At 35.7% G+C, this 26393-nt stretch overlaps 1 protein-coding gene across 1 annotated transcript; it reads right to left on the reverse strand.

Moving 5' to 3' along the window:
- Nucleotides 1-882: 882 nt before the first annotated feature.
- LOC147410055 (uncharacterized) lies at nucleotides 883-25157 on the reverse strand. The gene is made up of 5 exons (XM_086432242.1): nucleotides 24330-25157; nucleotides 22199-22257; nucleotides 21904-22032; nucleotides 13387-13522; nucleotides 883-1570 (listed from the first exon to the last, which is right to left on the reverse strand). Exons 1-5 carry the CDS (start codon nucleotides 25026-25028, stop codon nucleotides 1253-1255), a joined length of 1341 nt encoding a protein of 446 aa, XP_086288368.1. The 5' UTR covers nucleotides 25029-25157; the 3' UTR covers nucleotides 883-1252.
- Nucleotides 25158-26393: the final 1236 nt, after the last annotated feature.

Here is a 26393-nt window from a genome sequence, read left to right on the forward strand (position 1 = left end):
TATAATAAGTAAAACTTGGGGTGCCAATAGCATCTCTAATAAAATGACTTAAATCTCCTCCTATTAAATCAGTACCTATATCTTACTCATTATATTCAAAGAAGAAGAAAAAATACTTCTTTTTCCCCAAAAATCTATATCTTCGAGCTCATCTTGAATCCATAGATTTCAACGATTTTTTCTACCCAATCAAAATGTAGGTTGAGTTGAATCTCCTAATAGAAGATTCACTCCTGAATAATCTTGTTATATAAACAAATAAGAAACATGTGGCTGTAAGGTCCAAGAAGCCAAATATAGAGTATCTCATATTGTTTATGAGCTAATATAGCTCCGATTTTTAATGGAAGAATTGGGATTCAAAAGTGAAATACATTTGAAGTTAAAACCATTGATTATGAGACAGTCTCATTTATTGCGAATAATCCCATCTTTCATAAAAAAAAATAAAGGACTTTGAGGTAGATTTTCATTTTGTTGCGGAAAAAAAAAATTTGGTAAACAACATTCTAACAACTCCATTCATTCAATCACATTAGCCACCGAAAGCAATCCACTCCAATCGATTGAATTTCACTTTAAGGGTTAGTGTTGGAACTTGTTTTAACTCATGATGTATATCATTCCCACGTTTGGTTGGAAACTAATTATTAATATAAGAAGTTAAAGAAGAGAATCTGTGAATAGTGACTCTGAGAACAGAAACTTCACCTTCTCTAATCTCATTTTCCCCATACTTACATCATCTTTTCTACCTCATATTCAAAATCAGTAACACTTGTAACTTTAAAACATGATATTTCAGCACTTCTCTAAGAATTTAAGGAAATTTTGGCCTCTTCAACATATGAAAATGGAAATCCAAAAAAACGCTGAGGAATCTAACAAAATGAAGCACACATAAAGACAAGTGCTGTGATTCAAAAATGATAGTTGAATGTTTTATACAGAGAAATACCTTCAAATGCTACAATAAATAACAATCAGTATCTCTGAAATTGGTTTGTATTGAAACGTGGTAGAACATGAACGCCCCCACAAAAACATTAAAGATCACATCATCTCTCTCCAACAGAGATGAAAATCTCTCTTTTTTTCAACTTTCTGGTAGACAACCTGGGGTAAGGCTGGGCACACCAGTTTTCATTTTATATGAAAAGATATGTGCATAATGAAAATTTAAATAAATAAATAAAAAGGGCCAAAGAAAGATGTACTCAACCGCAAAATAAAAAAAAGGAAGAATCAGCATTCATCTGGGAACAACATCCTCCTTTAGAAGAAATTCACCCGACTCACTTCTGTTGAAAAGCTTCTCAACTAGAAGATCCCATTTAGTTCCTCCATCACTGGACTTTGATGTCGTGTGAGAGCTTTCTGTATCTGAACTATGACGAGCCATAGCGTCTGCATCTCTGGCCGGTTCCTCTGGTGTCACGGCATGAGGGACGTTCAAGGACACAGCTCTTTCGAGAGCGTCCTTGTGCTCTATTTCAAGGGTCTGCAACCTTTCAAATCTTTGAGGTGTTGGTGCATTTGTCACTGCCGCGGCGCTGTTCTCCGTCATCCTCTGTGAGAAGTAAATGACAGTCAAAATTCAATGAAAATACTTCTGCTTCCCCTCAACTTTAAAAAAAAAAAAAAAAAAAAAAAATCAAATTTACTTTATGTTGCTTATGTTTAACCATTTTCTTCTCTTTTAGTTCCTGATAGACATAAGGGTGAAGGTGGGATTTTGTGATCCCAAATATGCGGTTACCATTCAAGGACTTAACCAACTTACCAAGTTGGCATCTACTTGTAAACCTAATCAATCATTTTCATTTCTTTTTTAATAGGTAAAAACATTTATGTATTAAGAAGCTTAAACAAATAGGACATCAACATAGCCTACCAGCAAACAATAGACAAGAAGCAGAAACAAAAAAAGGTTTACAAGCTATAAAACCTTCAAGATGAACAAAACAAGTCCCAGTCTAACAAAAAATCCTCAAAGCCAATCCAATTCCCTTAAAACAAATACCTCCATGTTGCCCTCAATAAGAATTCCTCTACCTTGCCCATTACTAGTACATTACTTGCATTTGGCATCTGATGGGGATATCAAAGATGATGGATCATTATTTAGTAGATTTTGTAGCCCATTAATGGGTTGGATAAATTTTAGAGATGTAAGAATCTTCTGTTTATTTGGTTTTTTATTATTTTAGGAGTCATCTATGAGCCAAAGTATTATTTACGTCAATCTTCTTTAGGGCTAATTTTGAGGGGTTAAAATTTGTCATATTAGATTGATATTTGTGTCATTTGAAAGGTTATTCAGTTAACTATCTAACAAGACCAATGATACGATCCTAAGATCGTATTGTGATGATCAAACCACAAAATAAAGAAAAAAAGTGAATGAGGTTAGAGATTGATCTAATTAGAGGCAGATCGGGCCTCAACCAATTCAAGATGGTCAATCTCCTAAACCCAAAAGGATTTTTTGATTAATTTCTCATTGATTCGCAAATTCGCAAAACCAAAATACGTGAAGTATTTATAGATAAAACCAACTAATCCTAATCCTAATCCTAATTAAATCAAAATTAATCCTTATCCAATCCTAATCATAATCCAAATCTCCACTAAGAATCCTAATCCTGATTTAAATATCAACTAGCAATAGTATTATGTAACATGATCTATACTATTAATGTACTCCCTGTTACTATAATCTAGGTACGTAGCATTCCACCTCTCTTGAAATTGACCTTATCCTCAAAAGGTCGAGCCCTCTTGGATCCCAAATCGCATAGGAAACAATTACATCCATCTTAACACATGTCTTGTAGACCATTTGGATCTTGAAGTGAATGATGATGTCATCACCAATAGCATCTCGGACCTTCGTGTCTTGGAATTTCTACAAGATAATTGACTTGATGACATATACCTCAAAATCAATTGGGAATACAAAATTGAATGCTTTTTGTTCTTCATAATTATTGGAAAATAGTAGATAGTAGTAGTCTAATTCTTTTATTTATGTGTAAGGGCATTTATGTCCATTCACCTATGTAAGGGCATTTATGTCCATTCACCTTTTTATTAGTATAAATATCTGCCAAGCTCTTAATTAGAGACTTGACAATTCCTTTCTACAATTCTTCTTGGTATCAGAGCCAAAAAGGATCCATCGACCTCCCTTCTCCTCTCTTCTTTTTCTTCCTTCATCATCACCTCTAAACCTTGAAACTTAATAACTTAGTAGCAACTTCGTTGTAAGGTCTCCCCTTCGGGGGTTTCTTTTTTTTTTTAACTCTTGATCCCTTAATTGCATGTTGCGATAAGGATTGTTCCCGTTTTCATATGCTACGATTTTCTGTGCTGTGTGTATACCCTATCATAGGGTTTTCTGCCTTTCAATAAAAAAAAATTTTATCTATCCCTAGCCTGCGGTGGCCTGCAACAACAGTTTGGTGACTATTTGGTGGACGGCAACAGTGTTGGTGGCTGCTTGGGGACCTTCAACAGCACCATATACCTATTGGAAGACCGGCGGTGGCTTGTGACAGCAATAGACTACAGCTGGGTGACCTACGACAGCCTCCCTGAGTGGTTTTTCTGCCCCACAACAGCAGCAGTTGCCGTTTAATGACTTGTTTTGTGTCTGCGGTGACCTGCAACAGCAGTTTGGTGACTATTTGGTGGTCTGCGACAGTGTTGGTGGCTGCTTGGGGACCTGCGACAACACCATATACCTATTAGGAGGCCTGCAGTGACTTGTGACAGCAATAGCCTACTGCTGGGTGATCTACGACTGCCCTCTCAGTATTGTTTCTACTCCACGACAGCAGCAGTTGCTGTTTAGGTCTGTCTAACAGCAACTAGATCAATTTTCTGGGGTTGCAGTACTCTTGCGATAGCAGCAGATTTGTGCGACAGCAACAGTGGCTGTGTGTAGCCTTTCTTATGCCCTGCAACAGTGTTTGGGGCAGTGTTTGGTGCTGCTAACAGCAACAGAAGTGATTTTTTTTCTAGGGTGTGTTAATATCTTGTGTGGTTGCTGTGTTTTGCGACAGCAAAACCTGTTACTTAGGCAACTATTCTTAATTTCGACTATTCGAGATCTCCCTTCAATCCACAAGCACTTTTACTTCTAGTTCAGAGTAAGCCATGACATCTACTCACGAGACAAAGGACTCACACACTGCTCTTGGGGCAAATTTTTCTACACAGCGAATTACCACTGCTCTGTTAGATGGTCGTAATTTTCAATCCTGGTCGCGGTCTGTGTGACTTTATTTGGGTAGTAGGGGTAAATCCGGTTGGTGATTAGGCACCATCCCTAGGCCACCCCTTCTCAAATCTCTGTATGGCCTGAAACAGTCCCCGCATGATTGGTTTCAGCGTTTTTCAGAAGTTATTTTATCTATGGAGTTTACCAGATGCCACTTAGATCATACTTGCTTTGTTCATCCAGGATTGGATGGTCACTGTGCCATTGTTCTAGTGTATGTAGATGTTATTATCTTGACAGGAGATGATGCACAATGGATTGAGAGGGTGAAAATGATATTGGGTCGTGCCTTTGAGGTTAAGGACTTGGGTCCTCTCAAGTACTTCTTGGGAATAGAAGTAGCTCGTTCTCGACGTGGTATTTCGTTATCTCAGCGCAAATACACACTAGACCTTCTTCAGGACACCGGTATGCTTGGTTGTCGTCCTACCTCTTCTCCTATGAATCAGAATCATCGACTTCATATCGAATCTGGTGATCTATTATCTGATCCTTCTTCGTATCAGAGGCTTGTAGGTCGTCTAATTTATTTGACTAACACTAGACCAGACTTGACCTTTGTGGTTAATGTAGTCAGTCAATTTATGCATGCTCCGCATACGTCTCATCTTGATGTCATTCACCGTATTCTTCGCTACTTGAAGTCACGTCCTGGCCTTAGCCCTTTTTACTCATCCATTGCTTAACCACATTTGTTGTGTTTCACTGATGCTGACTATACAGGCTCTCTTATAGATAGGAGATTTACATCTGGTTTCTGTACATTCCATGGAGGCAACCTTATCTCATGGAAAAGTAAGAAACAAAGTGTGATTTTTTGCTCTTCCGCTGAAGCTGAGTATCGTGCTATGGCCCTTGGCACATGTGAACTTCTTTGACTTCGATCTTTACTAACAGAGATGGGATTTTCTCCTTCTAGTTCTTCCTCGTTGTTTTGCGACAACAAATCTGCTATCATGCTTGCTTTTGACTCAATTATTCATTAACGAACTAAGCATATAGAGGTTGATGTTCACTTCCTTAGGGAGAAAGTTCGATCTAGTGCCCTTTAGATAGTATTTGTATTTTCTTCAGATCAACTCGCAGACATGTTTACAAAGTCTATTGGTCCTTCTATCTCTAACTCTCATCTTATCAAGCTGGGTTTAGTTGATATATTTGCTCCAGCTTGAGGGGGAGTATTGGAAAATAGTAGATAGTAGTAGTCTAATTTTTTTATTTATGTGTAAAGGCATTTATGTCCATTCACCTATGTAAGGGCATTTATGTCCATTCACCTTATTATTAGTATAAATATCTGCCAAGCTCTTAATTAGAGACTTGACAATTCCTTTCTACAATTCTTCTATAATAACCAACTACATCAATATTATCGTTCTTATCATCAAATTTGTCTTGTTTTCCATCTTCATTATGTTTGTTGATATTGACATTTATTTTCTGCTCCTAGGATAATGATTGTAAGGAATGATCTAATACCAATCCTCTAATATTTGTTTCACATCCCTCCACGATGTGATCATCTTCAATGGCATCCAAATATAGATCTATAAGATGGTATGTTGTAAGATACATGGCTTGATTTTGTTGTTGCATTTCTTTGATTAATCAATCAACTTCTTTCCAGTCATCACCCAGTGATTCCACTCCATGATCTTCATCAAACTGTAGGATCTCTCCAAAGATGAGGATCGATCAATGTGATTTAATGGATAATATTGGGGTATGAAGTGGGTTGGTGCCGTTGTGTGTGGGTTTGGTGGCAATATGGGATGGTGGTTGGGCCTTATTGCAACTACTTGTTAAGTGGGCTGGTTTTGACATTGGTAGTCTATACTAAAATGGTTTTAGGGAGAAGGTTAAGACTGAAGGACTTGATGGTTTTATGCAAGTAGGTGGGCTAGTTTTTGGGTGTTAGGTGGGCTTGGAATGGATCAAGTATTAATGGAGTTGATCTTAGTGTTAAAGAATGGGCCAGTTGTAATGGTAGTGGGCCTATTTTAAGGATGGGCCAAGGGTATAGTAGGCAATGTCAACATATGGCAGGGAATGTCAATGTGGGAGTTTTATGCTTACACGTGATTGGTTTCGAAGTGGGTCGGACTTCCAACTTGAAGGGTTAGTGGGTCAAAGTTCAAACAGGGTAGGGTTTGTGAAACCAGAGTTGAGACTTATGTAGATTAACAAATCCCTTGGTAGGATCTTCTTCAACCTACACTGATGAGAAGGCTTCTGGAAGTTTTCTCTTACCATTATCCAACAAGTACAATGCATTGAAGACTTCCCACGAGTATCTCTCCAAGATTTTGAAAGAATCTACGGTAGATGGTGCTGATGCAGAACTGGTCGTCCAATGGTTGAATTTTAAAACCTTCAAAGATTAAGCCACTCCAACAGTGATTCTTTATAATCTAGGCATGTTTGATGGAGATCATCTAAGATGGAGATTTCACTGGTTGGATAACGTGAGGAAGATCAGATTCCATTAGATTAGAGGATAATTAGACGCAACTATAGTGATGATGATTGGAGATGAAGACGATCATAATAGGTTGGAGGACAAGATTCAGATCTAAAAATAATTTCTCCCTTGATTTGTCGATGGTAATGGTTGTGGAGGCAACTACGATGCAAATTTTTCCCAAACAATCCGAAGAACACTGCACTAATACCACTTGATACAATCCTAGATTGTATTGGGAATATCGAACCTCAAAATAAAGAATAAAAAGTGAATGAGGTTAGAGATTGATCTAATTAGAGGCAGATCGGACCTCAACCGATTCGAGATGGTCAATCTCCTAAACCAAAAAGGTTTTTTAGATAAAACCAACTAATCCTAATCTTAATTAAATTCAAATTAATCCTTATCCAATCCTAATCATACTCCAAATCAGCTAGCAATATGATTATGTAACATGATCTATTCTATTTACGTACTCCCTATTTACTATAATCTAGGTATGTAACATCCAAGATTTTGTGAGTGTTGAGTATGGTCAAAATACTAATAGGCTATCAATTCTACATGAAATTGGTTTCTCAAGGTTAAAAGCGTCAATGTTTAGAATTAAGGTTTTGAGTTTAACATGTGAGAGTCTATATAAATGGGAAGCATTCAGAGGCTCTAAAGAAAGCCAAAATTGTGCCAAACATTTTTCAAAATAGAGAGATCATCCTCACCAAAAATCAGCTCATTCCAAAACTCCTAACCCTAGTTTAGAAGATGAAGAATCGTGGACCGTCCGATATTTGTAAAACACTTTTGATGGGATTAGAAGTTTCGGCATGAGCTGATTTTTTGTGAAGATGGTCTCTATAAAACTTCTAACCCATACATTGAAAAATATTTGGCTCTCTTTAGGGCCTCTGAATGCTTCCCTATTGTAATTGATTTCACACAATTTTGACATTAAAAAAAAAAAAAAAAAAACTAAAAGAAGTTCTGGTTTTTTTCTTGTTTGAATGTTAGTGCATTCAACTTAGTGATGTCAAGAGAATCATTGGGATGATTCCAAAGTAAATAATTCTTCTTCTCTTTTTTATCTTCTTTCTTTTTTTTATTCCTCTTATTTTTTGTTTACAACCTATCAAGAAACCATCCAGAACTCATCAAGAATCATCTAACCCCATCAAGAAATCCATCAAATCCTCCCTAAACCATAAATACCTATATCATTAATATCTTCCCCAAATCTACCCTATATTCTATTATCTGATCCTATATTATACCTCTAATTCGAAAACTAGTTCCAACACTCTAATTGCAAAACGTCATAAGTAATCCCTGCAACCCAAACCCTTTGGGGTACCCTAAACCTTTAGCCCAAATCCTTAATTGAAACCCAAACCAAGTTCCCTTACATCACTTATTTCACCTTCTTCCCTTTCCGTCCTTAATCACCATCCTTGAGGGTTTTGGTGAATATTTGACTTACTCCTATGTTTAGAAACAGATGGCATACAGTCATCCTCCATAGTCAGGTCTTGTTTCAGATGCTAACAAAAAATATGACATGAATGCCTTTTTCTTCAGCATCTAGCAAAACACCCTTGATTTTTCTCCCCAAATAAAAAAAAGGTTCCATTCTCTGGAAATTTTCTCACTTCAAATGGTCTAAGTCCTGCAACTGAAGAACTTTGGGAAGAAGTAATCTAATTTAACATTTCTTTTAACAATTGTGTAACCTTGATCTGCAAAGGTGAGCTTTAATTTAATTCATTATCTATTTAAATTATTTAACTCATGAGAATTGCACAGAGATCAAAGCTCAAATCCAAGATAAATCAAGTCCAATTCACCCCATGATAGTTGAAATAAATCTGTAGATTATTTCTTCTCTATGATAGGAACAAAGGAAGAAATCAAGAATTCAAAAACAGAGGGTTATATAATCAATTTGAAAACATGGAAACTTCTAAAATATACACTGAAACGTGGATGAGTATGTCAACTTAACTTTTTTTTACTTTAGTTTTTATTGACCTTGGGCCATCATTCTTTTTATTGATTCACTGCCCATCTCTTCCCCCAACAACAAACATTCACCGCACCCCACCCAATCACTCCCACCAAGGGGAGTATGTACCACAGATCATAAACATCCAACAATCCATGAATAAGCCCATGACCTTAGCAAAGAACTTGATGAGAAAAGGAAGTTTCTCCCAAAGCAAGATGAGAGGCACATCATAAATATCCAGCAATCCATGAAGCCCCGGATCTTAGCAAAGAACTTGACGGGAAAAGGGAGTTTCTCTGCCTTGAATAGCCCATTTTTTGAGATTTTATAGCATTTTAGCCCTCAAAGGACTCGTGGACCTTTTAATTGAGATAAATAAGTGAGAGAAAAGAGGTTTTGGTGAAGCCAAACCACAACAAGGGCTAGCAAATGGTGGACTGACCACACATTCTTATATATATCTTGAGGAGACATCCAGTCTTTGTGGGTTTTGGGCTTTGGGGCACGTTTCATCCATAAATAGTGGGCTTTAGAAGCGCAAGTTTTTTTTTTATAAGCAAAGATTACTTTATTAAAACGAGAAAGAACGTGGAGAGGTTGAGATGACCATCCCAGAGACTACAAAAAAACCAACCAACTACTAAATAGGAGCTACCCTAAAGACAAGTTACAAACCCTTTCCCATCTAATAATGAAATCCTCAAAAAAGACCCCTTTCGAAGCACAAGTTCAATGCTCAATTGAGGGTTTGGGTTTTTGGTAGGATATTCCAAGTTTAGAAAGGTTCTAATTTTTCAATTAAGGGTCACACCAGGGTTCATAGTTACTGGAGAGAATTGAACGGGGTTTTGAGGGCCAAGGGAATGTATTTCTATCACATTTGCAGAGACCAATTAGCCTGGGAATACAAGGTTTTGAAAATTTGATATGGAGGCAAAGGTTATGAACTCAAGGTACGAGGTGTTAAAATTTTGATTGGAAAATCAATTTCGGTCAATAGCCAGTACAGGTCTAGGATATTCCAGTTCAACATAGTTTGCACAAGTTGAAGAATCTTGGACCGTGCAATATTTTGTAAATGACTTTTGATGGGGTTAGAAATTCTAGAATAGGCTGATTTTTTGTGAGGATGATCTCTATGGTGAGGAGATCATCCTCACCAAAAATCAGCCCATTCCGAAACTTAAACCCATGTAGGACAAAAAGCGTGGGTTTTGTTATTGGCTGGCGGTTCTGTCTCATATATATATATATGGAAACCATTTAAAGGCCCTAATGTGTGCCAAGGACCGCGCCAAGTTTTTAAACCATTAGATATCGGGAGATCCGCGGTCGGGATTTCATTTTACAATTGTCATCAACTTTTTGCTATAGAAAGTTTTGAATTAAAAGTGGGTCCCTCAAATTTATTAATACCCTCTCTCTCTCTCTCTCTCTCTCAGGTGAAGATCCTTGCACAGACTCGTCTTCTCCATCTCTATCAAAACCCTCTCCATAGAATAGTTTTATTAAAATGAAAGGTTTTGGTGGAATCATCGGACTCAATCATGAATCCACATGTCCACTTGGCACACATGACTTGAGAATTGTTGTTGAATCCTCAACAACAAAAATATTCTGATGGACAACTACAATGGGGGGAGCTACACATCTGTCTGGAGTCTAAATTCAAATAAAATCCAAAAGCTTCCCCCTTTCTCCATTACCATGGGGTTTGGTACCCTCACCTGTGTGATCTAAGTTGTTGGATTGCTTTGAAAGAATTCAACCACTCAAATTCTTGAGAGATAAGGAAATACCTCCTTAGGTAAAATCCTAAAAACAGTCCTAAAAGTTTTACCAGTTGGGTTCTCAAAAACAATGGGGACCCCTTACCTTCAATTAGATAAAACATACATGACATCTGAACTTCCCAAAAATTATTAATTTTTGCAGTTGTCCATTGTTAGATCTAAATGCCTTCTAAACTGTAAACTCCCATTCGGTAAAATCAGTTAATCGAACTCCAACTGAAGTTTTTTAAATTCTACAAACTAAATTTCTGAGTCTAGCAATCCTTAGAGTTTAAGCATCTTAGTTTATTAGCCCCATCAAGCAGATTTTTTGTCGTGATCTTGAGAGAAGGAAAAAAAAAATCGCATCAGATTGGGACACAAATAAGTTGTGGACTAAGTACGAAACTAGATCGTGGTTCATTTCTATGTTTACTTCAACCTGAAAGCTTTATTTTTATTATGGCTAAGCAATGCAAAATTATACTCATGTAATAAGCAGCTGTTTTGTTTCATTATTATAAATGTTTTGGATCCCTTTTATTTTTTTTTTAATTTAATTTTGTCTTGTCTCATATAGGTGTGTGAGGCAATATCATGGGGAGTTGCTTTCTTATCTGCCACTGCAATTTTATTTGGTATTATATATAACATTATATTGTAAAACCACCATTCAAAAGGGGGTTGAAACCTAATTTGGACTTTGGAGTAGACTGCTATGGCATGGTTCAAGGATGTAACCATTATTACCACTGTAACAAAGTTATTTTGAAGTTCGATTGAGAAGGTTTTGAGAGAGATGGAGAAGACAAGTGTGTAAAAGGATCTTCACGTGAGATAGAAGACGAGAGATCAAAAGAGAGTTCTATGAAGAAGGTTTCGAGAGAGAGAAAGAAAAGATGAGTTTGTGCAAGGATCTTCGTGTGAGATAGAAGACGAGAAAGAGTTTTGTGGAGAGAGTTTCGGGAGAGATGGAGAAGACAAGTCTGGTTTTGGACGTACATGAGAGAGTAATAATGAGAGAAAGAAATGAGTTAAAGTGAGATAGGGGGTCGTTAATAAATTCAAGGGACCTAGTTTTAAATTAAAACTTTTAAGTCAAAAGTTGATGCCAATTGTAAAATGAAATCCCAAGCATCAAATCTCGCGATATCTAACGGTGTTAAAAACTTGGCGTGATCCTTGGCACACATTAGGGCCTCTGAACGGCTCCTTATATGTATATATACTACTATTATCAAAAAAAATTGAGGTTAACGGGGTAAAAGATAAAAAACAACAAAATGGGTTAAGCTTAGGGGTAAAAGATGAAATATGGTAAAATTAGAGGGGTGAAGGGTAAAGGCAATGAAGCAAGCTCCACAAAAATTGTAGCTCAAAGAGATGTTTATCCCCAAAAAACTATAGCATGATGGGAAGTTTATCCTCATGAAATTGTAGCAACTATAGGAAATACATATATATATATATATATATAGGGAAATGTTCAGCACCCTAAGTTTTACCACACACTTTAACAAACGTTTTTTGTCCTACATGGGTTAGAAGTTTTGGAATGAGCTGATTTTTGGTGAGGATGATCTCTATGATTAGAAGATCATCCTCCCCAAAAATCAGCCCATTCCGAAATGTTTAGCCCCATGTTTACACGTTGAAAAATCGTGGACCGTCCATTTTTTGTAAATCAATTTTGATGGGGTTAGAAGTTTTGGAATGAGCTGATTTTTGGTGAGGATGATCTCCTCACCATAGAGATCATCCTCACCAAAAATCAGCTCATTCCGAAACTTCTAACCCATATAAGACAAAACGCGTTTGTTAAAGTGTGTGGTAAAACTAAGGGTGGCGAACGGGACCAATATATATATATATGGAGCGGTTTGGCAGCCCTAAAGGCATTTTTTGTAAATCACTTTTAATGGGGTTAGAAGTTTTGGAATAGGCTGATTTTTTGTGAGGATAATCTCTACGGTGAAGAGATCATCCTCACCAAAAATCAGTTCATTTTGAAACTTCTAACCCTAGTTTACAAGTTGAAGAATCGTGGACCGTCCAATTTTTGTAAATCACTTTTGATGGGGTTAGAAGTTTTGGAATAGGCTGATTTTTGGTGAGGATGATCTCCTCATCATAGAGATCATCCTCACAAAAAATCAGCTCATTCCAAAGCTTCTAACCCATGTTTTGAAAAATGTTTGGCAAACTTATGGCTGCTGAACCATCCTCATATATATATATATATATATATATATATATGTGTGTGTGTGTGTGTGTGTGTGTGTGGTCAAGATCCAATAACTCATGAGAAAACACTTGATCCCATCCGTGTAAACACAAAATCCAACGGCCAAGATTTATACATATCTCCATAACATACATCTCGGAGATACTTATCTCGAGGATAAATCTCAACCGTTGGATTTTGTATTTAAAAGGTTGGGGTCATGTTTTTTCCATGAGTCACCAAATCCTGAACCCACCAATATATATGTGGCTAGTGTTCTGCAGCCAAAGTTTTGTCCTATAGGGCTAAAAGTATTGGAATGGGCTGATCTTTTTGTAAGGATGATCTCTATAGTGAGAAGATCATCCTCAAAAAAAAATCAGCCCCATCAAAGTGGTTTACAAATTAACGGTAAAATTGATGGTTCACAATTCTTCAACTTGCAAGCTGGGGTTAGAAGTTTCAGAATGGGCTGAATTGTTGTGCATAGAGATCATCCTCACAAAAAATCAGCCCATTCTGAAACTTTTAGCCCATATATGACAAAACACTTTGGCTATGTTATTGGCTCTTACAACCGGCCTTACATATCTACAAGTAGAAATAGAAATAGAAGAAAAGATAATGTTAGAACCCACTTACTTCCAAAGCCTTCTGTGCTTCTTTTTCTATCCAAATAATTGCATGATCTGATGTGGCATTGCATGATAGGACAATATGTTCAAATCTTCCCTCAACTGGAATCGCAGTCCTCACTTCTGGAGGAAACCTCCCACATCTGTATATACCAACATTAAAGAACTCAATTTCACCACCATGTGAACATGTTTCTGTTCTATACTTGACCATCCAAGTCTCCTTTCAGCAGTATCACAGTGATTAACGCAGAAAATAAGGAGAAACAACATGCAACTTGTATATCTTTATTTTGTAACTTTTCTGTATAAATAGTAAGAAGTACTACTGAATTTTAGAGGCAAATTTCCAAGGCCAATATGTTTATGGAGAAGATAGTAACAAACAACAAGCTTCATAAAGCACAACTAGATCAACACTATATCTGACCCTTAAAGATACACTGTTGGATTCTTTTATTATGACATTTGCATTCCACAACAGAAGGAGCTGAACTTAAACTCTAGTATCAAGTGACATTTAATGCAATTGCACAGCTTTCTAAAACAATGATAATGAAGACCAGGCTGAGCCTTATAATGGCACAAAGTGTTCAAGATAGATCTTTAGCGGACATAACAGAATATATCAAAATATCTATTAGAAAGACAATTTCATAAATTACCAATCTCAATGAAGATCAAACTTTGTTACATAGTAAATTACGAATTTTGCTCACCAAAGAACATGAACAAGGACAAGTCCTAAGAGTAACACCAACCGGTCTTCAAGTCTCTATATTTAGAGATAGAGGCTTCCAAACGAAACTCCAATGCCGCTATTCAAAATGAAGATTTCATCTCTATATCACTGTTCATATCTTTAAATATAAAGCAGAGAGAGAATTTTTGAAGCCACCTATCTATCACTGTTTACCTTTTCAAAATACCTATCATATCCCCATTTTTCCATAAATGCCAGTTTTAAACTTTTCATGGAACACATTTTAAATACCATTTTTGTCCCTTACCCATGACATTCCCCTTTTTATTTTTGTGAGACAGTGAATAGTGTTTTAGAGAATGAATAGTGATTTGAAAATGGAGCTGGTTGGAGTTCAAAGTGGTTCAAAGTCTTCAGATTTGAAGAAGATACCAATTTGAAGAAAACAAGAAGGAGAATAAGAGAGAATTAAATGATAGGATTAAGAATAGAGATTATGATGTTATCCTCCTCTTTATAAAGTAGTCAATAGCGTTAACATCCGCAAATTTTTTTTATATGTATAAATTCATTAATGAAAAGAAAAAATACATCGATCTGTCAAGATGACCAACAAAACAAAAGACGTCGACAATAAATTTCAACTGATCTACCTCGAGATTCGTGAAATAAGATCGCAAATGATTTTATTGATTTTTGATGAAAAGTGGATACAGATCTCAGTGTTTCCTCTGATTAACAGTCAAATACAAAATAGTGATGACGTATGTAGCTTTTCTTCTCTCCGTGTTTCGCGCTTTATCGGCTAAGAAGGATGCTTTGACGTTGGCTTTGCTTTGTACTTGATCTTCTATAGAAGTTTCTGTAGATTTTCTTCTCTCCGGGCTTCGCGCTTTATCAGATGAGAAAGTTTTCTTAGCTTCCGGAGAAGGGCTTTATGCTTGATCTTCTCTTTAGTCGGAGTTCGGATCTCTGAAGAACCTTACTTTGTCTTTGAAGGAGGGCTTGAGAGCTTCTTCTTTTCTAGAAGGAGAGCTTCTATCTTCTAAGATAAAGTGATCCAGATCCCCTCTCAATGAGAAAGGCTCTTGTATTTATAGACTTAAGGTAATTTAGCTTTCCAATTATACCCCAACTTAAAGAGGTTTAATTGATTTTTTTAAAGGGCTAAATTTGTCCAAATCCAATTTTAAGGATTCTATGGATCATTATTGGGTCAAACTCATTTACTTGGGTTTGAGGCCCAATATTTAATATGTGGATCACTTGATTTTTATTTAGATCATGGGCCTTATCTGCAAAAGCACAAAATCCAGGCTTGTAAGAGGCACGGTCCCATTTAATGGACTCAATTTGGATTTGAGACCCATTATAAAATTAGGGATCTTTATTTATAAAATTTGTAAAGGCCTTCTCAAAATTTTGGTGCCTACAATCAACAATCACACAAGGAGTCCCAACAATATAAGAACTCCTCGAAGAATACCCCTTTAAAATCGGGATAAAGTTTACACCAAAAAAATAACAGTCCTAAAATATTCAACATGTGTATTTCTAGAAAAAGAATCAACCCCTTTGAATATCCTCTTGTTCCTTTCCAACCAAAGCCCCCAAGTCATTGAAAATGGAAGTAAATTCCACAGGATTTTCTTTCCCTCCAAAAACAAGGTAGAATCCCAACCCTCAAACATAGACAATGTCAAATTTTGGTTGCCCCAATACACTTTTAACAATTGCAAAAAATGGGACGAAATGAGATAAGAATATTCACAATGAATTAATATATTGTCAACTGATTCTCCATTCGAATAACATGGGAAACAACAATTGGGGGTCAAAAATCCTCTTTTGATAAGGAAGTCAAGAGTCGATAATCTGTTATGGGAAGCAGCCCAAGTAAAAAAAACAAACCTTTGAAGGAACTTTTGAACCCCAAATGAACTTAAAAGGGAATTGCAAGGTGGAGTCTGTAAGAGTGTTCATACCTGGAGCGAAGGAGCTCACAGTAAAATTAGAACCTTTAGTACAGATTCACACCCTTGCATCGTCTTCCGTATTTACCCAATTAACTTGATCGAGCTAAGTTATAAGTTCTTGTAAGTCTTGCATCTCCCAATCATTGAAATCCCTCCTAAAACTCAAGTCCCACGCGGGTTCGTTTCCTTCGAAGTTCAAGAAAGTAACACATGACTTCTCTTTTTTAATGAAAAATTGTAGAGACAAGGGAAGCGATAACAAAGGACTAAGTCTCCACACCACCAATCCTCCCAGAATCTGACCCTCACCCTTACCAACTCTAAATCACACCCCCTTCTTGAAATCCAACCCAACTTTCATTATGCATTTCCAAACACTACACCTATACGACGATTTGACCTCCCCACTTTCCCAACCGTTCCAACTTTCCCCGTACTTGGCCCCAATAGTCTTCCTCCAAAGGCTATTGGTTTCAACCCCGAATCTCCACAACCACTTTCCTAACAAAGCTCTATTGTAAATCTTAAAACCCTTGATTCCTAGACCCCTATACCTCTTAGCATCGCACACCACCCTCCATTTCACTATATGTGGTTTTTATGACCATTCTTGTCAAGCCATAGAAAATTCTTGACCAATTTTTCCAATATTTCCTCCACACTATTTGGGATACTAAACAAGGATAAATGGTAAACCAAAGTGCTTGCCAATGTACTCTTAATTAGAGTGAGTTTCCCTCTTTTAAATAAATACTTTATTTTGCAAGAACTCAACCTCTTCTCCATACATTCGATCACGGAATCCCAAATCGACTTACACCTATACTCCGCTCCTAGAGGTAAGCCCTAATAGGCAGTCGATGGAGATTCCTTTTGATAATCAAACATGGCCACCCATCTAGAAACCCCTAATTATTTCCTACTAATCAATGGAAGAAAACATAAATTACACGTTAAATGGTAAAAATAATCAAGTTTGATAATATTTCCATTCAAGTTGGAGCATAAACATGCCTAGCTTGACCAGTATCAATTATAGTTTGTCGAAGTTTTAGGAAAACTGTTACGATATTTTATTTTCTATCAAATAAAATCTGAGTTAGTATCTCAGATTATGATTAAGCATATTTTTTTGTGTTTTGCAGTAATTAAATTTTCCTCTTTTATACGAAAGTTAGTTACAGATTTGTTAGTATTCTAATTAGGTTTTTCTCTTTTATAGGAAAGTAAATTATAGATTTGTTAATATTCTATGCTATATATACCTTGTACCTCAAGCATTATGATGAATAAGAAAAACAATTATTTTCTTCTCTAAAATTACATGGTATCAGAGCCTCGAACTCTCAATCCAAGTTTTTCTTCATGGCGAAAACTGCGACGACCAGCACAACAAGAAATCCTACCGCCTCTGCAGATTCATCAGAAAGCATCCAATATGTTGCTTCGACATCGAATGGCGACTATCTCTCCCAGACTCGCTGAGAAAAATTATCTCGAATGGGCACAGTCCATGAAATTAGCGATTGATGGAAGAGGAAAATTGGGGCATTTAACAGGAGAAGTGACAAAACCTACTTCAAATGATCTGTCCCTGAAAAAATGGCGATCTGAAAATTCCCTTATCATTGCATGGCTTATCAATTCTACAGAACCAGCGATTGGGAAGCCCTACCTTTTTTTTCCGACAGCCAAGAAAGTTTGGGAAGCTGTACGAGAATGTTATTCAGACTTGGAGAATTCTTTCCAAATCTTCGATTTGAAGACACGACTCTGACAATCCAAGCAGGGCGACCGTGAGGTTACCATATATTACAATGAGATAGTGACTTTATGGCAAAATCTGGAATAATGTTATGATGATGATTGGGAGAATCCTAATGATTGTGCTCATCACAAAAAAGGGAAGAGAATGATCAGGTCTACATGTTCCTCACAAGTCCCAATCGGAACCTGAATGAAGTTAGGGGACAGATTCTGGGTCGACGACCATTGCCTTCCATTCGTGGAGTTTTCTCTAAAGTCAGGCATGAGGAGTCTCGAAAAAGAATCATGTTGCGGAATCCAGAGCATGGTCTGAACCAAGAACCTGAAGGTTCGGTATTTGTTACTAAGGGATCAGATTCCGAGGGAGATAAGCGAAAGAAGCCATGGTGTGAGCATTGCAAAAAACATTGGCACACAAAGGAGACTTACTGGAAACTTCATGGTAAACCACCAAATTGGAAGAAGAGATCTGGCTGAGAAGGACGTGCTTTTCATACTATAACAAACGAATCTCAAGAGCACCAAATCAATTCGAAAACTGTCCCATTCACGAAGGAGCAGTTAGAGCATTTATATAAACTTTTTCAATCTCCAAAATTGTCTGTAAACCCGTCTTGTTCGTTGGCTCAAAAAGGTAATTCTTTCACTTCTGCCTTTCTTAGTGAATGTCTTTCCAAATTCAGAAAATTCTTGGATCATCGATTCTGGAGCAACCGACCACATGACAGGTTGCTCAAAGTTATTTGTCTCTTACAATCCTTGTGTAGGCGACAAAAAAGTCAAAATTGCAGATGGTTCCCTCTCTGTTAAAGTCGAAACCGGATCTATCCATCTTTCTCCTTTCTTAATACATCATAATGTTCTTCACATTCCTAACCTGTCTTGCAACTTATTGTCCATCAGTAAAATAACTTCTGATCATAAGTGTCATGTTAATTTTTATCCTTTATATTGTGAGTTTCAGGAGTTGAGTTCGGGGAGGGCGATTGGCAGTGCTAGAGAGTGTGCTGAACTCTATGTCTTTGAAGATGGGACCAACTCGAGTAAACAAGACCACCGTTCCTGCTTCAATTCTATTTATGTTTCTGAGGATATTGAAATAATGTTATGGCATTATAGGCTAGGCCATCCAAGTTTTCCGTATTTAAAGTACTTGTTTCCAATTTTTTTTCAGAATATAAGTCCATCTTCTTTTGAATGCGAGATTTGTCAGTTTGCTAAACATCATCATGCATCTTTTTCTCCACATCCTTACAAAGCCTCTAAACCATTCACTGTGATTCACAGTGATGTTTGGGGACCTTGTTGAGTTTCTACAAATTCTGAAAAAATGTGGTCCTTTACATTTATTAATGATCATACATGGTTAACTTGGGTTTATCTAATGAAAGAAAAATTTGAAGTGGAAACTATTTTTAAAATGTTTTACACCTTAGTGCAAACACAATTTCATGAGAAAATTCAAATCTTTAGGAGAAATAATGGCAAAGAATACTTTAATAAAGTTTTAGAGTTTTTATCTTGAAAATAAGGATTATTCATCAAAGCTCTTGTAATGACACTCCTCAACAAAACGGAATAACTAAGAGAAAAAACAAACACCTGTTAGAAGTGGCTCGGGTATTACTTTTTACAAATAATGTACCTAAATATCTTTGGGGCGAATCCATTCTTACTGCAACTTACCTCATAAATCGAATGCCTAGTAAGGTTTTAAACTTTGAAACTCCTTTGAATGTTTTCCACAAGTTTTATCCGAGAAATAGGCTTTCATCATCTTTGCCTCTAAAAATATTTGAGTGTACTATTTTTGTTCACATTCATGATCACAATCGAGGAAAACTTGAACCCCGTGCTAGGAAATGTGTGTTTGTTGGTTATGCTTCTAATAAAAAAGGATACAACTGTTTTGACCCAGTTTCTAAAAAACTGTTTGTTACCATGGATGCAATTTTTTTTGAAAAAACACCTTTTTTTAGTACTCATCTTTAGGGGGGGAAGAAAAATGAAGATTAGGACCATCTAGAATATTTTCAACTTAAGGAAATACCAATTGTTCATTCTCCCACACCTTTGGTTCATTTTGAGAGTCCAAACATTATTGTATCAGATTTGAGTGAATCAAGTTCTTTAAATAATGAAAATGAAGGTCCATCTAAAATGTTGTCTCATAATGATCATTATTCTAATAAAACAAATAGGAAAGAAACAGATACCAAAAACATAGGGTTAATACCCTTTGATATTGTCTATTCGCCAAGGAATACAACTCAAAGGAAAGAGTCAACTGATCTCTTGCACTGCCAAGAGTCCATAGATCCTCCAGGTAACATTTCTTCTGAGTCTATACAACCAGTTCAGTCTAATTCTGATTTTGGTCCCAAGTCCATGAATCGTAGGTTTGAGTCTTGTGAGTCCACTGATTCTAATATTTTCATTGCTATCCGAAAAGGTGTAAGGTCATGTACCAAACACCCATTGTCAAATTATGTGTCATACAAAAATCTCTCACCCAATTTCTATGCTTTTACCTCACAAGTGTCTTGTATGGAGATTTCAAAAAGTTTGCAAGATGCTCTAAAGGTTCCTGAGTAGAAGAAGACTGTTTTTGAGGAAATGAAGGCTATTGAGAAAAACAAGACATGGGAAATAGTGGATCTACCCGGAGGGAAGACAACAGTGGAGTGTAAATGGGTGTTCACAATTAAATACAGGTCAGACGGATCACTTGAAAGGTATAAAGCTAAGTTAGTTGCTAAAAGATTTACTCAAACCTATGGCATTGACTATCTAGAAACTTTTGCACCTATAGTAAAGCTAAATACTGTGAGAGTTCTCCTGTCACTTGCAGCAAATCTCGAATGGCCTCTACAGCAATTAGACATGAAAAATGCTTTCATTAATAGTGACTTAGAAGAAGAGGTATATATGGATGCACCCCTGGGGTTTGATGGTAGATTTGGCTCAAAAGGGTGCAAATAAAAGAAGTCCTTATATGGGTTAAAATAGTCACCAAGGGTAGATAAAGAAGTCCTTATCTAAAAGTTAGTTATAGATTTGTTAGCATTCTAATTAGTTTTTCCTCTTTTATAGGAAAGTAAGTTATAGATTTGTTAGTATTCTATGCTATATATACTTTGTACCTCAAGCATTATGATGAATAAGAACAATTATTTTCTTCTCTAGAATTACAAAGTTGTCCACGACCAGGATTTGCACGAAAGCTGGCTCTCTTAACTAACAAAAGGAGTTAACATCTCCTTGGAGATCATCACGTGACAGGTGAAAGGACAGTCCATCTTGATATTTTTTATCCAATCAAGGAAAACCAGATCATAATATATAGATAGTTTACCTTACCAAACTCTCCTAAAAGGTCATCATCCAAATCTAGATTGGTGGAACTCAATACTTATTGGCTGCAACCTCGGAAATAGGAAGAAAAAACCTGATTGCATGATTGGAACCAGCCTCGACTTGTAGAGTTCATTGTTCACTTATTGTCCATTTAACAGTCCAAAAGTTTGAGATAGGGGGTTAATCAATAAGAATTGGGTGATTTTATGCAATATTAAATGGGATTTGGAAGGCTGATTAAATCACACATCTGTGGAATCCGTACACTGTTTCATGTTGTACCTGACAGGGACATTAATTCTCCTATCATAAGTAAGCACCGCATGGTTTCAAGACTAGGCTGCGTGCGGTTCAAATCAGTTTGGGTTATTTTAGAATTTAAATTGGCGTTATTTGATATAAAGGTAAAATTTTGTGATTGTAGCATACTAGAATCTATTAGTCCAATTTTAACAGGGAAAACTAGTTACTTATAAAGTCAAAATCAATTATACCAATATGGATGTTGAACCGATTTCAGATAGTGACCTGGTAAATCGATATCAAAACCAGTTTTTAAACCATGTAACACAATACAGTTTCTAGAAACAAACATCTGCAAAAGTAAATTCAAGGAGAGGCACGTGCACGGTTTTGGGGCCCTTGTCATCATGACATAAGATATTTTAGATTATTTGTATGCAAATATAAACATTTAATAATAATTTAACGATTCTTGTACCTGCAAAATTTTCTCTCCACAATGTGATACATTCGTCCAGGTGCATAAAGTCTTCTTGGATCACTAAGCTTCCTACCTTCCGGTATAAAGGTATCACTCAAGCAAACGAAAAATAATAAGCAGGGCAAGCTGTCCAAAGGATTAAGACCTGATTTAAGAGATAATAATAGTTTACTCTAAATGTTTAGAAAACAGCATTTTTTGCTCCCTTAAAATGAAAATGGGAGCAGAAGAATAAAGAAAATAAAAGGCCATTACATAGCCACAGAAATATCATAGAAATAAGATGACTAACCAGCAGATTGATTTAAAAATATCTTCCAAGGGTGTCACCGTTCTTGGTAAGAAGTCATCCTGGAAGAGATCATATTTACAGTTAAACTAAATAGGAGGACTCATCCAAAACAAGATTGATGGTTAGATGTTTAACTAATGAAAATAAGGTGAGGAAGTAGCAACATTACTGTATTATGTCCCTTAATAACTGCTGTGAAAATAAAATGTATATGGGCAGAATGTAAAATATATACATTAAAAAAAAAAAATTCAATTAAAAAGAAAGAACGCAAATAATGCTAACTACAAAATAATAATAATAATAATAATAATAATAATAATAATAATAATAAATAACAAGAATAGTAGTGCAACTAAAGAGAGAAAGAACTGCACTCATGTTTTAATTTTCAAAACAGAGTTCCCTGCATAGTAACAAGGACTCCTCATTTTCTAAATGATTTTAATTTGTATAAGCTACCTAAAATGTTACACAAAATATGCTTCCCTAATTAATTACACAACTATGACATGCTTCCCTATATTTTGAAAATATATACTTCTTTTTTTTTTATCAATATATTTTGAAAATATATACTTGCTTCCCTTATCTTTCGTGTTTTTTTTTTTTTTTTTTTTTTGATAGGTATACTTGCCTCCCATATGACTGACTATGACCATTTAACTTCGACTTACCTTTGCATTTTTTTATAATTGACTTTTCATGTGAACCACTCTCTTGTCCCACGTGGAAAGGTAGTCTTATCATTTTCTAATATTTGGGGTTTGTCAATATTCAAAAGCAACAAGTCTCTTCGAACCTAGAAGATGTTCCCACTTATCAAAAATTAAAAATATAAAAAATAAGTATAATCTCGACCTCACAAAATCGAACAAACTGAGAATAGCATTATCATCATCATCTATGCCTCATCCTAAATATTGGGGTCAGTAATATGAATGCCAATTCAGCAATAGTAACAAGTTTGGATTGAGGTTAAGGGGCTTGACATTGTAATTCCGCTAATTGTCAACCTATCATTATCCTAAGAATGCAAGCCTACTGATCAAACAAATGGAATTGAAAGAACTTAAGAGTGCTCCTAGTTAATTTTTTTTATTTATTTTTAGATAGATTTAAGTGTGAAGGAGTGATTTTGATCCCATGTCTATAGTATTATCACACCAACTTTACCAGCTTACATAATCCCAAAATTCTCCATTTTTTTTTTTAAATTCATAAAATTTGACGAATAAGAATTCAGTTGATTAAATCTGTAAAATCAACAAATCAATCATACCAAATAAAGTAACATTTTTACTCTTCAACCTCAAAATTTTATCTTCTTCAACCTTCAAATTCCAAGAACAAGATGGGGTTTTCGGGGATGTTGAAGACAATGAGTTTTGGGAAGAATCCCAAAAACATCATTTGTATAATCCTCAAAAGTTTCCCAAACTTATCCAAACTAACCAAACTGAACCTTGAACCTTCGTCGAAAAATTGTTGAATTCGAACTTAGTTATCATGTGTCACCTCATCAAGATGGCATCTTCATGAATGCTACTAGTTAATTTATCTACAAAGAAATGTCAAATGCATCCGAAACTCAATTTGTACATGAGACGTAAGATTTTGCAGTGTAATATCCAAATATGCCAAATAATTTTTCAACCCTAATCTATTGATAGCAAATCCAATTCAATTATAATCTAATAAACTCGGAGGATGGGGGAACATGGATTGAAATTTTATGAGCAATTGAGCTTCAAATTAACTGCAACACCACAAAATGTATAACATTTTCGACCCTTGTCTATTAATAGCAATCCAATCTAATTATTATCCAATAAACTCAAAAAGTGAAAAAAGATCATGAATTGAAAAAAAAAAATTAGGGTTATTGAGCATCAAATTACCTGCAACATCACAAAATGGAAAACATTTTCAACCCTAATCTACTAATATCAATCCAATTCCAATCTAAATAACATGAATTGGAAAAATTAGTGCTATTGTGCTTCCAATTACTTGTAACACCACCAAAATGAATAACATTTTCAACCCTAATCTATTAATATCAATCAAATTCAATTATAATATAAAGAACATGAATTGAAAAAATTAGGGCTATTGAGCTTAAAATTACCTGCAACACCACAGAGTAGATAACATCAGCGTACTTCACTGCCAAATTAAGCGACATACACCTCGCAGGCGCAACTGCATAACACCGTATTTTATTCCTCGGGATTCCACCTAACTGATCCCGATGATTTACAACGACCACAGTAAGCAAAGCAGCCACACCAGATCCCAACGAATGCCCAGCAAAAACCATTTTATAACAGGATCCATTATCAATCCACAACCGGTTCAACGTCTCCGATTCTTGATTCAACAACCAAATCGCAGATTTCAACAAACCATGATGAACGTAACCTCCATCAAACATTTGCATTCCCAATTTGTTGTCCAACAAAAGTTTGTAATCGCTTTCTTTGATTAGATTGAGACCACGAATGGCTAAGATGATCTCTTTGTAGTTATGATCGATGTAGATGAGGTAAGGAGGAGCTCGGCCTTGGGTTTGTTCGTATGTGACGCGTTTGACGACCCAATCTGGGTTGAGACGATATCCACCTTTGGGGATGAATTTGGGGTTGTTGAGGTCATCTTCATAGACGGCTAGGATTACTCGACAGATACGAGCGACTGGTTCGAATTCTTCAGGAGTGGCGAGAGGCCAGGTGGCGCTGTCGTCGGAGCCGTGGTAGGTACAGCGTTTCCATGCCCAACGAGAGAAACCTAAGCAGACGACGCATTCGAGTCCGCACGTGAATGACATTTTGTAGCACGTGTGAGTTGATCTCACTCGTGTGAGTTTCGGGCTTTAAAAAGGAGGGACGAGAAAGTCCAGAGAGAGAGAGAGAGAGAGAGTGGGAGTTTACAAGTGGTTGGCTGAGTGGAGACAGCGTGTTTGCTTCCCCACTCGCCGCGTAGTGTTTGTTGTTTGTCTGTCACCAACTACTTTGAAGTGTCTGCCAAATGGAGGAGGCGTGTCAAAACCGTGTTTATTATGCGTGTGAAATCCGTGTTTTATGATTTTTTTTTATAAAAATTTTGATAATGCTGGTTCAATGATTTAAAAAGCGGATCGAAATTTTGCTTAATTGGTTGACCGGTACGACCGAAGTTCAATTTGGTTAGACCAATTTCTTTTATTAAATAATTATATTAATAGATAGAATGGTACTGGGGTGACATAGTATTTCTTGTGATTCTCACAATTCTGATGTGGACATGCATATATAACTGTTGATGATTTTTACTCGTATAGTATAAAAACACATCTATGATTATGTGCACATCCTACGTCAGACTTGTGAGAATTACAGTAAATTTTTTTTGTCATATCAGCATTTTTCTAATAGATCTAGGAGAATGCTAATGTTCAAAATCTTATGATGACCTTAACATTCTCCAACACTATTTTTTCAATAATATCTCTATTTATTTTATTTTTTAATAAAAATAAATAGAAATTTATTAATTTTTTATAGAATAAATATTTATTTGTATTGATTGTTAAATTATTTATTGCAACAAGATATTTAATTTTAAAAATAAAATGTCCTTAGCATGTATTATGAAAGAAATAAGTATTAATTACATAAATAAGTATTTATTATGTAAAAAGACTAATATACCTTTGTTTTTTTTCACTGAATGATAAAAAAATATAAGGTATTATTGAAAAAAAATAAGTGTTAGAGAATACTAACGTCCCCATGAGGTCTTAAACGTTAACATTCCATATATATATATATATATATATATATATATATATATATATAAATTAAATTATTTTAAATTACATAAGATTCTCATTTTTAATATTTATTATTTAATTAATAGTAAATGGATTAAAAAATAACAAACATCACTTTAGAAGAAGAAATGTAATGATTTCATGGCATTTCTTCTAATTCAACTATTTAATTTTGAATAATGTTGAAGTGACCTCAAACTAGAACCTCATATCGCATTTCATAATGTGAGAGTGGATAGGAACCATAGATGTTTTTCATCGAGATAAAAGTAAAAAAATATTTATATATTGTAGACACGAAAAGTTCATCTTTAAGCCTCAATGCTACATTATTTGGAGTCGTCACCATTTTTTTTAAATGAGTGTGAATGGATACTCGAA

This window comes from Akebia trifoliata, chromosome 2 (assembly GCF_017979445.1).
Source record: "Akebia trifoliata isolate Shusen 1 chromosome 2, ASM1797944v1, whole genome shotgun sequence".
NCBI classification, from domain to species: domain Eukaryota; kingdom Viridiplantae; phylum Streptophyta; class Magnoliopsida; order Ranunculales; family Lardizabalaceae; genus Akebia; species Akebia trifoliata.